The sequence below is a fragment of the Mustela nivalis genome (genome assembly GCF_964662115.1).
Source record: "Mustela nivalis genome assembly, chromosome: 9".
Lineage (NCBI taxonomy): Eukaryota > Metazoa > Chordata > Mammalia > Carnivora > Mustelidae > Mustela > Mustela nivalis.
This window is the reverse complement of record NC_139028.1, coordinates 85,386,772-85,400,869: the sequence shown is the minus strand read 5'-3', so window position 1 is coordinate 85,400,869 and position 14,098 is coordinate 85,386,772. Positions and strand designations below refer to the sequence as shown.

The window sequence follows — 14,098 nt, the reverse complement described above, 5'->3', positions numbered from 1 at the left end:
TGTGTTTCATGCTTGTGTTTCTTAATCTTTTCCAAAACTTCAAATAATGAAAATCTTATTCATTACTTTTTAGCAGTGGTGTTTGTTTTAGTGTTTCTGTATCGTTTTTTGGCAATCATTAATGAGATATTTGGAAATGACTATATTGATGTTGATAGTCTGATGCCATGTTTTACTCAGAAGTTCTAGATTTATGCTCCTTAAACAGAGAAAAATCCAAACATCCTTAGTATGTAACTATAATTTATTTTGGAGTTAAAACCATTCCTTACAATAGCTCTTATTGTTAACATTACCCATTATGGAGGGGGGGAAATGTTTTTTAGGGTGTTTATTTGAAAAACACCCTAAAAAACATTTGTCTCATTTCAGACAAATGAGAAACGGTTTTGTCAAAAAGTTCACATATTTACAACAATAAAAGCAACCCCTGTTCAAATAAACTAACAGAAAATACACATGCACTGTAGTTCAAGAGAAATCCTGCACAAGAGTAGAAATTTACTAAGTGCTGCTGAATTAGTAAAATTTCTGGTTTTTCTGTCATAGAAATTTTTTATTTTAAAATGGTACTTACGGGAGAAGAATGTTTTAATTTTCTAAGTGTCCTCAGGGACACAAAGCATATTAATACATATATATCTTTTAACACACCTAGCTTAACTAAAAATGTTTCAGAAATGTAATTACTATGCAAATTTTCCTATGCAAATCATCTTTAATCATGAGTCTTAGGAATCTCAAAAAAATCACACTTCAGTGCTATACAGGCGTGGCTTTCACTGTGGAGAAGACCCTGGCCAGGCTGGTAGCTTCCTTAACAGAAAGTCAACCCTAATTCTCATCCCCATCGTCTTTAGAAATCTGAAATTCTGATACTTTTATCAGATGGTAGATTGTATTCTAGCTCCTATTACATCTGGTAGAGAAAACTATTTAAGAAAACAATGACTAACAAAGTCATAGCTAAAGAAATAATAAATACTAACATAAGATAAGCAGAAACCAAGCACTCTTCTACACACCTTGCATATCTTCACACATTTCATGCTCATAAAAACTGAGAGATAAGTGCTTCCCCCACCCTCCATTTCATAGATGCTGAAATTGAGGCAAACTTTGAAATAGATGGAAAGGTCTTATGTTAGCCAAAGAGCAAGTTTATCCCATCTGGGATTTCCATAGCAATTCATCTTCCTTTTACTTGACACCAAGTGGGTGTGCAAGCTGTGTCATTCTGAGCAGCTCCCAGATTAAGGGATGAGGTTTTGGAGAAGCAGGGCAGATCCTCTTCTCTCTCACTGCTTATGCTTCCTGGGTATGCAGGGAAGGAGCAAACCACCCTGGCCTAGAGGCAGGTGCAGAAAGATTCTGCAGCCTCACCTGCTCACAGGATATGTAACAGGTGGGCTAAAGCTGTTTGCTCCAAATGGCATATCTATATCTAATCACAGCAACAAAACAGTAACCAAGCATATTCCAGACATTTCAGACCTTACTCCAATCTTGACGTAGATCTGCTTCTTGAGTTTTACTCTCCCGGGTAGACTTACAGGGGAAGAAACACACTTGGGAAGGGGTAGGAGTAAACATGTCCATTCTTCTTCTTGCTTGCTTATCTTCATAGCAGCCAAAGTTTTGTGGTTTGTTTTTAAATCATATTAAGGTTTTCTTTTTGTTGTTGTTTTTGTTTTTTGATTTTCCAGCTTCATAAATGACCATGTTGCCAAGTGAAAGAAGCCAGGTCTGGGAACTCTACATACTGTGCAATACAATATGACATTCTGGAAAAGGCAAGACTATGGAGACAGTAAAAAGATCAGTAGTTGCCAAGGACAGGGAGAGGGAGGGCTGAAAAGGCAGAGCACAGAAGATTTTCAGGGCAGTGAAACTACTCTAAGTGATACTATAATGTTGGATACATGTTATTATACACTTGTTCTAAGGCACAGAATGTACCACACCAAGTGTGAACCGTAATGTAAACTATGGACTCTGGGTGATTATGACGTGTTAAAGCAGGTTCAGCAACTGTAATAAATCTCCCATTCTGGTGTGGGATGTTGATAATGGGAGAGGCTGTGCATGTGTGGGGGCGGGAGTATACAGGAAATCTTTTCCTTCTGCTCAAATTTTCTATCAACCTTAAACTGTTCTAAAAAATAAAAGTATTTTTAAAGATTTTTAAAAATTTATTTATTTGACAGACAGAAGTCCTAAGTAGGCAGAGAGGCAAGCAGAGCAGAGAGCCTGATGTGGGAGTCCATTCCAGGACCCTGGGATCATGACCCGGGCTGAAGGCAGAGGCTTTAACCCACTGAGCCACCCAGGTGCCCCAGAAAATAAAAATATTTTTAATAAAGTGTTTTTAAAAGTTTTTTTTTTTTAAGACTAAGTTATGTCATATATCTTAAGAGCTACCTTGTATCTCTTATTGTCACATTACTAGCAATACTAGTTAAATACACATGTTGAAGAGCAGAAAGATGTCTTGAAGTCAAAGTCCATTCTTATAATAAAGCCAGAGAGCTCTCTTTCTTTATATTTAGCACCGTGATCCTTTTTCTCTAATAAAATAATGTAATCATATTTATTTGTATAAAGTATTTATTACCTATCTACTATGTTCTAAGAACTCTTGTAGCTCTGAGAATATAGTAATAATGAAGCAAAGTGAGATTGCACCCTGTAAGGTCCGATATGGTAAAAAAAAAAAAAATGAATACAAGATGTAATTCCAATGATAACAAGTAAAATGCAAATATAGGTTTGGTGCATTGTAGAAACATCAGTAAAGGTCATTTTAGATTATTAAAAAGATAAGCAAGCTGTTTTCTTTTAGTGGATAAAAGTAAAAATTGGATTTGCAGTTAGAGCATTCAAGTTACAGAGAGAGTCAAATTTCTCTTCCTAATAATATCAACAGTTCACACAGGTGTAGTGAAGTGAAAATTAGATATGGCAATGTGCCCAAGAAAGATGTCTCTTGTCCATTTTAACATCCAATCATTGAGGGACACCTGGGTGACTCAGTCAGTTAAATGTCTACCTTGGGCTCAGGTAGTGATCCCAGGGTCCTGAGATGGAGCCCTGTGTTGGGTTCTTTGCTCAGTGGGGAGTCTGCTTCTCCCTTTGCCTGCTGCTCTGCCTACTTGTATTCTCTCTCTCCCTTTGTGAAAACCAAATAAATAAAATCTTTTAAAAATTAATATTTTTTTAAAAATCCTATCATTGAGTTCAGTGGGTTAAAGCCTTTGCCTTCGGCTCAGGTCATGATCCCAGGGTCCTGGGATCGAGCCCCACATCAGGCTCTCTGCTCGACGGGGAGCCTGCTTCCTCCTCTCTCTCTGCCTATCTCCTCTGCCTACTTGTAATCTCTGTCTGTTGAATAAATAAATAAATAAATAAATAAATAAATAAATACATCTTAAAAATCCTATCATTGAATGTATACCTAGGACACTCTAAATACATGCTTAATGACATGATGCATAAATGACAGAAGTAAAAAAAAATGTAAAATATTACAGACATGCTTCTTCTTATTACTCATATTATTATGTGATGTTATTAAGTAGGGATATAAAGGAGAGAGAGGAAATTCTAAAGAGGAAGCCCTCTGTGCACAAGAAAAAAGGAGGGGGAGGTTTTAGAAAGATAGCTTATTAAAGTAAAGTGCTTAATGAGATTAGGTCATTGTAATTTTTGTTAGACTAAATACTTGGTATTGTGCCCATAGAGCATCTTGTTGACTTAATTTTTATTGAATTAATTCAATTAATGTTTACAAGTTGGGCAAAAATCATTTACTCAAAACTTCAAATCTGTTTCTGTCAGGCAGACAGAGCATCTTGTAGGTTACATTTGCCTGGCCTGCTAGCAAGCTCCTGCTGGTGGATCTGAGTTAGGTAATTGTCGGTTTGCTTCATTAATGGTACACCAACCATTCACTGATGAGGTTGCATTTTAGCATTTTTATGGTATTAGTTATCTATTGTTGCATAAGAAGCGTTCCACAAATTTAGGAGCTTAAAATGATGAAGATACATCTCTTCCATTTCTGTAAGTCAGAAGTTCAGGCGTAGCTTATCTGAGTCTTTTGCTTAGAGGACACAAAGCTGCAACCAAGGAAGGAGTCAGTGTGGAGCTTAAGGCCTGACTAGGGAGAATTCACTTCCAACATAACTCAGATTCTTGGCCGAAGTCATTTCCTTGTGGCCAAGGAATGAGCGTCTGACTTCCTGCTGGCTGTTAGCTGGAGGCCACCGCTGCTCCCAGAAGCTTCCTACAGTTCTTGACATGTGGGCTTTCCCAATAGGGCTAAGACTTAAATCAAAAAGAAGAGTCTCCAGAGTGAATCTGACAGCAAGATGGTTTTGTACAATGTAACAGGGTCAGAGAAGTGGTATCTCATCCCCGTTGCTTTACTCTGGTGTTTGGAAGCAAGTCATAGGGAAGAGGATGATGCAAGAGTATGAATCCCTGGAGGAAGAGATCGTTTAGACCATCCTAGAGTCTGGCCGTCAAAGTAAGATTTATAAATTAGGTCAAAATTAAAGAACTTATTTAAGGGGCACCTGGGTGGCTCAGCTGTTAAGCGTCTGCCTTCAGTTCAGGTCATGATCCCAGGGTCCTGGGATAAAGCCCCACATGGGGCTCCCTGCTCTCCGGGAAGCCTGCTTTTCCCACTCCCACTCCTCCTGTTTGTGTTCCCTCTCTCATTGTGTCTTTCTCTGTCAAATAAATAAATAAAAATCTTTTTTAAAAGGACTTATTTAAAAGATTAAAAGTTGACTTTAAAAAGAAATCATGAAATAACGTACTGGGGAAAGAAGGCTACAGTCTCACTTACCAAACTTCCCCATAGGATAACTAGGGGATAACCTATCAGTTTGGAAACAGCCATAACAGAGTATATAAAAAAAGAAAATGGAAGGAAATAAAAGAATCTGGGTTTACTCAAAGTTCTATTCCCTACTTTCACGGCTGTAGACAATCTCAGTCCCTACCATGAATCAAAGCATAGGTGCTATGACAAATAAAGGCCCTTTGTAGCTCTGACATTCCATGACACTTCTTCTTTTCCCCAATATTTTTCTAGGAAGTTGTTTTCTAAATCCTCTAAGGGTTTTTCAACTAACTCTAGGTAGGGATTTTTTTTTTTCTGTACAAAATGATACATAAATATTGGGCAGTTGAATTCATTCCTTAAAGTACTTCAAAGGTCTTTTCAGAAAAAAAATTATAAATGACAATTGAGATCTATTTGACTTCAACTGAGTAAGCAACTTTGATATCATGAAGGAGAAAATAGGAGACAGGGAGACAGGGGTTCTCTTATTCCAAAATGAAAAGCAGTCTGATCTACCTCAATGTTATCAAATTTCCTAAGTTGACTGGAATACAAAGCTCATACTTTGGGACGTGGCACTCTTTTTGACCATGAAATATAGCATAAAGGGGAAAACGCAGAGATATAAAGTACTCCCAGTAAAAATCTAGCTCCAAGTTTCAGAAGTAGGGCATAAAAATAGGAAATCAGGGTTGTGATTCCAGTATTATGGCAAACAACATAATTTCAAAACCCTGATGTCATATAATATCTAGAAATGATAGATAAAATAAAATATGCATCTATTCAAATTCTAGAGGAATCAGCAGGAACATATGTATAACTTTAGTTTCCAAGTAGAAAAAAAAAAATATGTAGAAAACCGTAACACATGCTGATAAGTTAATAATGTGGCTTCTCTGGATGAAGATGTAGAAATCAATTTAAAAAAGAATAACAAAAATAATGGGAAAAAAATTGATAAATTTTAAAATAAAACTTCTAAATAACTAATAAGCTAAAGAAAATTCAGTAAAGCTAGGAAAGGAAGTGAAGATATAGTTGCTTTGGTAAATAATGCTGATTCAGATAAATTAGATATTGGTGTAAAAAAGTTATTCATACTTTATACTATATTCAAACATCAATTTTAGTTCAGAAATAAACCCATAAAGTTATGATCAACTGACCTTCAACAGTACCAAGGCAAGTCAATGGGAAAAATGTTCTTTTCAACAAATGGTGGTTAGGGCAACTGTATATCCATTTGCAAAAGAGGTGGGATCCCTGTCTTAAACCATACACAAAAATTAACTCAAAATTGACCATAGATCTTAATGTAATGAAGAAAAGTATACAATTATTAGTCTAAACTATATGAATAAATATGTGGGGCCTTGAGTTAAGTACAACACCTTAAGTAATAATTTCTTAAGTACAACACCCGCATAAATAGGAGTATATAAAAATTAAATACTTTGTGCTCCAAAAAATATGCCATTAAGAAATTTAAAAAGGTTGTGGGGGCTTGGTGCCTGGGTGGCTCAGTCAGTTGAGCAGCTCACTCCTGATTTGGTCTCAGGTCTTGATCTCTGGATCATGAGATGGAGCCCCGTATGGTGTTCCATGCTTAGCAAGGTTCTGCTTTTCTCCCTCTCTCTCTCGCCACGTGCCTCTCCCCTGCTTGTGTGCTCATTCTCTCTCTCTCTCTCTTGCTCTCTTTCTCTCTCAAATAAATAAATAAATCTTAAAAAACAAAGAAAGTGAAAATGCAAACCACAGAATGGGAATAATATTCTTAAAATATGTCTGATAAGGGACTTACATTCACAATATATAAAAAGCAATAGAAACCTAAATAACCCAGCTAAAAATGAATAAAGGATCTGACTACAGATTTCTCCAAAGAAATGGCCAACAGTCCTATTCCCTAAATGAAAATACTAGGGAAATGCAAATCAAAACCACAGTGAAACACCACTTCTCACCTATTATGATGCTTATAATCAAAATGCCAAACATTAAACCAGAAATGGGAATCCTTGTCCATCACTGGTGCGGATGTAAAATACTGAATAAGCTTTGGAAAACAGTTCAGCAATTACTTACAATGTTAAACATAGAGTTACCAAATCATCAGTTTTACTCCCAGGTATATACCCAGGAGAATAAATCCACACAAAAACATGTGTGTGTGTGTGTGTGTGTGTGTGTGTGTGTGTGTGTATTCATAGCAACATTATTCATAATAGTAAAAAAGAATAAGCAATGCAATGTCTGTAAACATGATAAAACATGTAAATAAAATGTGATAATGGAATTATCCATATAATGGAATATTATTTGGTATTAAAAATGAATTAAATACTGACACATGTTATAACACAGATGAAACTTGATAATCTACAAAGTAGAGGAAGCTAGTCACAAAAGACCATTATTATATGATTCCACTTATATGAAATTCTATAGTAGACGAATAAATACAGAATATATGTTAATCATTTCCTAGGGTTGGAGGAGTGAGTGGAATGGAAAGTAACTGCTAATGGGTACAGGGTCTTTTGGGGGGTACAGGTTTTCTTTAAAAAATATTTTAAAATGGATATTACAGTGATGGTTGCACAAACCTGTAAGTATACTAAAATCATTGAATTGTACACTTTAAATGGGCAATGAATGTATGGTATGTGAGTTTTATCTCAATAAAGCTCTAAAAATAAATTACAGATGGATTATTGATTTTAAAATGCATGAATATATATATATATATATCTTCTAAAAGCTGACATAAGAACTCACAGTAGGTGAATATTTCTTAGACAGGACTCAAAAGAAAAAAAAAGATACAAAAATTTGCCTATACTACATGTTAAAGTATTTGTTCATCATAGCAAGACCGGTACTGTGAAAATGCTCACTATCTCACATTCACTATAAAGTTGGTCTCTAACTGAAAGTCTAAGTATGGTTTTGTATACATGTATTCACTTAATGTGTTAATCTTTATATTATATGGAAGATCAAAGTGTATTTGATAGGAAAATCTTGAAAAAGAACTAGGTAAGTGGGCATGTCTTTTAAAATGCTAATATTTGTTACAATTCTATAGTAATTAAGGCAGCAGGGTATTCATGCTGGAAGAGACAATCTAAGAAACAAAATACAGATCCTAGAAAAAGACCTACATACAGAGAACTGAGATGGAATTACAAATACATGTACTTTTCCTGGATAGGTAGATGAGTCATTTAGTGACACTAAAAAAAAGTCTTTTTTCTTGGAATAATACCAAATACCTAAAAATAAAATAAAATAAAATAAATAAAATAAAATAGTTAAAAGACAAATGTGAAAAGCAAAATTTTAAAACTTTTACAATAAACTATAGACTATTTTGATGATTTTAGTAGACAAGTAGTTTTATGTGTTTGTTTTTTGCATTAAAAAAAGTCTCTAGGTCCGTATATAAGATAAAGCTATGATTAGTAAGCCTACCTTCAAATAAAACCTTTGTACATTAAAAGATCATAAAGAATGTGATAAGGTAAGCTTTCATTAGAAGATATTTTTCATGACTACAACCAATAAAGGAATAGTCTCCAGGATATATAAATAACTTCTTTAAATCAGTAAGAAAAGACAAAAAATCCAACAGAAAACCAGTGATGCTATTAATAGGCATTTAACAAAAGAAGAAACATTATTGCACTATCTGGAACAGAAGATTAGACACATAAAACTTCTCATCAACCAGGATTGAATAAACAAACTGTGGTGATACATTAATGCCATTCTTTGTGTAGGCATAGGATGAGATATGATGTATCTGCTCAAATAGCTCTTAAAGAGGAGCTCTTGAACTTTCAAAAAAGCAGTATGAAATACATTATATATTTCTTCAGAGTTTAAAAACCTGAAAAGCAACACTCATTATTGTCCCAGGATAGGTAGATAGATAGGTAACATAGGTGATAAAAGTACAAAAATAATCATAAGAAAGCTAATCACCAAAATCATAAGAATGGTTACACTGAGACAAATTGAGGAAAAGGATCAGGAAGTATCATGGAAGTCTTCAATTTTGTCTGTAATAATTACTTGGAAATAGTTCTAGCAAATAATTCAGATCCAGTAAAGCTCAGTGTTCAATATAGCTTGTTATAGCTAAATATGGTCTAATAATACAGTTTTCAATATGCCTGAAATATTCCTAGTGATAATAATTCAAAAGATCAGCATTGCTGTTGACCCTTGTAATTAACAGCTTGGGATTATGTATTTGTTTAGCTGTTAAAATCTTACTTATAACTTGACCCTCAGTTTCCTCACCTGTCTAATGGGAACAATGACAATCTTGCATGCCTATTTCAAGAATTAAATGGATGAAACACTCTATGATACTTAAAATGACACACACTATAGTTATTATAATCAAAGACATTTAAACAATAAAACTTCAATTTTAATCATGGTTGCTAAACCGCACACCCCCTTCAGTCAACTATACTTGTGCCTACATTATCATTTTTTTAAATGAAATATGGTAAAATAAGTTTATCAGAGATATTAAACTCAATGTATTTGATCGTTCAGAAGGAATCGTTCAGAAGGAATTCCATGAGGTCTGTTAAAAAGAAACCACAGGCCCAAGATGGCATCACTTAGGTTAAGGTCCCAAGTCAGTAAACAAAGACTTATTACCTAACTTAACTTAACTGCTGTTTAACCCCACATTGCATACACATCCCTCCTCCCCAAGAATTAACCCTTTACTAGTCAACATGGGAACTTCCTGGTCAGTGCTAGGTAATTTACTAATAGACCCCTTTCATTCCCCTTAGGAAGGTGATCTATTCTGTTCTTTCTCTACCTTTAAAAACCTTCCTTTTCTGTAGTCCTCTGAAGCTGTCCTCTACTTGTTAGAGGGGATGCTACCTGATTCATAAACAGATTAATAAAGCCAATTAAGAACTTCAGAATGTAGTTGGTTGAATTTCGGTTATATAACAGGTCTCAAGGGCATCACTAGGAACAGATGATGACCTCAGAGCTCATATGCTGAAGAGATGCGAGCACTGTCAAGTCTCCCGTCAGCCACCTACAACTTAACACATAAACTCTGTTTAAATCCAGCCTGAAGTTATTCTGTACTTCTGGCAGTGATCATTTGGAAATTAAAAAAACAAATGCAAAACCACTTAAGAATTTACTGTAAGCGTGAGAATGAAGATTTTTAGACTAAAAGATCAAATTTTAAATGCAAAATAAAATCAAATACCATTTTATAATAAAAGAGTTTGAGGAAATTAACTTTGTAGAGAGTTTGAAAAAAAATCAGTAACATCAACACATTTCTTGCTATCGTGAGTTCTATATTCTCCCTTACACAGCTCTTTATTTAAAAATTTTTTTTAAATTACTATTTTTTTTTTAGTAATCTCTACACCCTATATGGTGCTTGAACTCACAACCCCAAGATCAAGAGTGTCATACTCTTCTGACTGAGCCGGCCAGGAGCCCAGGAGCTCTTAAAACAAAACAAAAAAAGGGTGTTCATAATGAAGGGTAACTTGATGATTTCCAACATGTGTTTAGGAAAATGATTTAAAAGATTGGTAATCTCACAAACCCAGCAGAAATTTTTTTTTAAATGCTGAACTACTTCTAGTTATTAATTAGTCCTTCCTATGAAAATAAATAAACATTATGCAAAGCAGAGCCTTAAAAATTATTAAAGAATTCACAAGATAGTGAGGAGTTGCTAGGTCAATTCAGAACAGAGTAGAAATCAGAAATGGCGAGGTAAGCTGCATACCTGAGCACATAGGTCACTTCTACCCTCAAGGACATTTGCAGATCCCGCAAATGTAGGCTTTTGTATTAGCACTTTCCTGTGTATGGTTGCCAAGGATACACAGGTGAATAAACCAATCAGCCTAGTTTTTCTAAGATATTTTTAGGACACGTCAGAGTAAATGTACCTAAAATATTAAGATATTCTCTCCTTTTGGCTCTGGATTTATAATAGATGAAAGGTTTAACAGATGCCTAAAAGGAATGGGAAGCTCAATACAGAAAAGCCCCATTTTAACAGGGCAGGTTGCATTTACTTGCAGTTTTGAAATGCGAAATAAAAATGTCAAGTCAAAATATAGAATAGGGTAAAAAATATCTCTGAAACACGGTAGTGGCCCAGAACCTTATCCTGGTCAAAGGCTCCTGTTTCACTTGATTATTTAACTTGAAATGGCAGACCTACTGATCAGGGTATCAGATTTTTTTTGGCACTGAATAAATGGTTAGTATCATCATTGGTGTCCTTGACCATATGTGGAAATTAGGAAAACTCATATAATGCTCCAAAGCAAACTATTCTATTATTCAGTGTTTAACTGAATTACATTCGCTAAAAAGGCGTTGGATAAAATCTCCCATAACCTTCACACCAAGGTGGATTTGATCTGATGAGAAGAGTATTGGCTCCTGCAGAAGAGATGAGACTTGTGTTCCTTACATTTGCAGAAAATTATTTCTCATGACCCAGCAGTCCACTGTTCCTCTTTCCTTCTCCTTAAAAGCTCTATCAATAAGACAAGAATCTCTTGAGACCAAGCAAGCAGAAAACAGATTATCAAACAACTGATTTTGCTAACATCATAAAGCAGATGAATTTTCACATTGGCTACAAATAATCTACTGAGCAAAAATAAATCAGGTCATGTTGGAAACTTTGGAAAGTTGGCATTGAAAATATATCATAGAATATTAATGCCTCTTTTGCCATGAGCTTAGTTCTTTCCAGCTCCAGAGCTACTCTTGCTGGATACTTAAAGAGAGAGAAAGAAGAATTCTATGGTCCCCATGAGTTTCATTTAAAATTATGGTCCTGGCTATTTGTATTTGTACAGGCTTCTCCAGTGCTGGTAGGTTAGTCCCTTAAGCTCTAGAAGGTCAGGTCAAGATAAAACCAATGGTTTTTTAATCCTTCTTTGGCAATAGGCAGTATCCCAAGAAAAATACACATACTTACATATTTGTACAACCATGCATATAATAATTTCAGAGAGTTCACAGATGCCCTGGGCTCATGTGTGGGCCTGCTTAGAGCTCTCTGGACACCAGGCAAAGAACTGGGTCAGGTGCCTTTGTCCGCTAATCTCCCTTAGCTGGCCTTGTCAGAAACAAAGTTGAATCTCTTAAAGCAAAGCCTCTAAGCATGTTGGAAACCCCATAATTAAATTAACAGGGCAGTCATTTGAATTTATTTTAAAAATGGACATTAGGGAAGGTATACAACATTTCCTTTTCGCCTACTAATCTTTCCTTTTCAGAGACTAGGAAAAACTAACGCACAATAATGGCCCGTGTTTGAAACTGAGGTCAGTAAAGACATTCGTATTTCTTTAATTCTATGAAGACAGCATGATTTATAGTTGGAGCACCGGAGATGAAGACTCAGTTCTGCTTCTTATCTCACGTCACTGTGCCCAAAAGCTTAATTAAGGATGCAGCATCTGTATTTATGAAATGGTAATAATAAGGCCTATTTATTCTCTGGAAACTGTGAAGATGGTGGCTGAAGTATGTACAAGAACTAGCAAGAATACCAGACTGCCTAGGTTCTCGATGAATGATGACTGTCATCTGAAAAGTGATTAGACAAGATACAATATGGCATTGTTTATCAACCTTTAATCATACATCTCCATTTTTGGCCATAGTCATAGACCATTTATTTAAAATGTTTTCTTTAGCTTGTACTTTTTCTTTAAAAAAAAAAAATAGCCTTTGCCGAGATAACATTAACCTAAAAAATAGTAAGCTTAATGTGCTGGTTATTTTTTTTTTCTCAACACACATTAAAATAAAGTCCTATCTTAAAAATGATTAGGTCATTGTGGTTCAGTTTAAAAATTATTTTGAAAACCATGCTTTGGCAAACACGTAGTTGTAACAAGCTGCTAATGCTTTGCTTTAATCAGATGTAATCTGGGTTTATAATTTTCATTGGAAAGAGCAAGATTTGAGGAACTGTGGTTGGAGTTTTATTGGTGGAGAGCAAAGAAGGAAATGCCCTGAGGAAGCTAAGGTGTAGTGCCTTTTTTTTTTTTTTTTTTTTTTTTTTTTTTCCTTTTGCATCTGACATTTAGCCAGAGATTTCTAGTCCCTGAGGCTGAGAGCATGGAGAAGGAAGACAAGATGCCAGGACAGACATCCATGAAATTTAAAATCTGATTTAAAAAAATGATCTCAAGTCCAGAACTGGGTTAACTTGTGTCCTTCCTACCACGTAAGAGCTTCATCTCTAGTCAATGGCTGCAGTGTTCTAAAACTGGCAAAAAATAATAGATAGCTCATCACTTAAAACACAGAAATAAGAACATAAGGTAAGAATAGTCAAGACATTTTGGAAGGCAGAAAAATTGACAGTATTCTGCTGATTTACTGATGCAAATCTTTTATAACACACCTCTGTTTAGAAGCTAAACGCAGGATTGTAATTCTTTTTTTTTTTTTTAAAGATTTTATTTATTTATTTGACAGAGAGAGATCACAAGTAGGCAGAGAGGCAGGCAGAGAGAAAGAGAGGAGGAAGCAGGCTCCCTGCTGAGCAGAGAGACCGATGCGGGACTCGATCCCAGGACCCTGAGATCATGACCTGAGCCGAAGGCAGCGGCTTAACCCACTGAGCCACCCAGGCGCCCCTAGGATTGTAATTCTTTGAAGGATGTGGAAAGCCATTACACCAGAGCTTATCTTTTATCCAATAATGCCCCTGGAACTACCCACAGCAGTCCTTTTCTAGCACGTTTCTATATAGACATTAAACAAACATGTCAATAAACAAGGATGAAAACAAATGACATGCCATGAAAGTTAGATTACTTAAACTCAAGAGGTGCAGCTTTCATGAACCTAAAAAGTGCACACACATGCGCACACACACATATCTACTGTACTTAGTCACATTCTATAGGAAAAAAAAAGGCATCTATCATTCAACAAATCTCTTTTTAGCTCCAACTCAAACCCAGACACTTGTTCAAGTGACTGGATACAGAGGTGAACAGCAATCAGAAGAATGAAATGACTATTAAAGGCATGCCCTATATATTCCAGTTTGAACAAAAGAAGTTTATTAATCACCTATAATGCGATGCAAATTGTGCCCTTTTCTTTACCTTAGCTATTTCTTTCCATCACATGGAGGCGGACAGATCTGGATTTCAATTCTGACTCTGCCTTTTAACTAGCTAGGTGGAC

At 35.4% G+C, this 14,098-nt stretch overlaps 1 protein-coding gene across 4 annotated transcripts in view; it reads right to left on the bottom strand.

Moving 5' to 3' along the window:
* ANO3 (anoctamin 3) overlaps nucleotides 1–14,098 on the bottom strand; it is a 407,782-nt gene that overhangs the window by 131,912 nt on the left and 261,772 nt on the right. Inside the window, exon 1 of one of the 4 annotated variants that reach the window (XM_082682807.1) lies at nucleotides 1,495–1,932. The exons of 2 other annotated variants lie outside the window; for them this stretch is intronic. In XM_082682807.1, coding sequence (XP_082538933.1) covers nucleotides 1,495–1,599 — 105 coding nt within the window. In that variant the 5' untranslated portion in view covers nucleotides 1,600–1,932. Of the gene's footprint in view, nucleotides 1–1,494; nucleotides 1,933–14,098 lie in introns of those variants that run through there. One more of the 4 variants, XM_082682808.1, reaches the window with a different exon arrangement.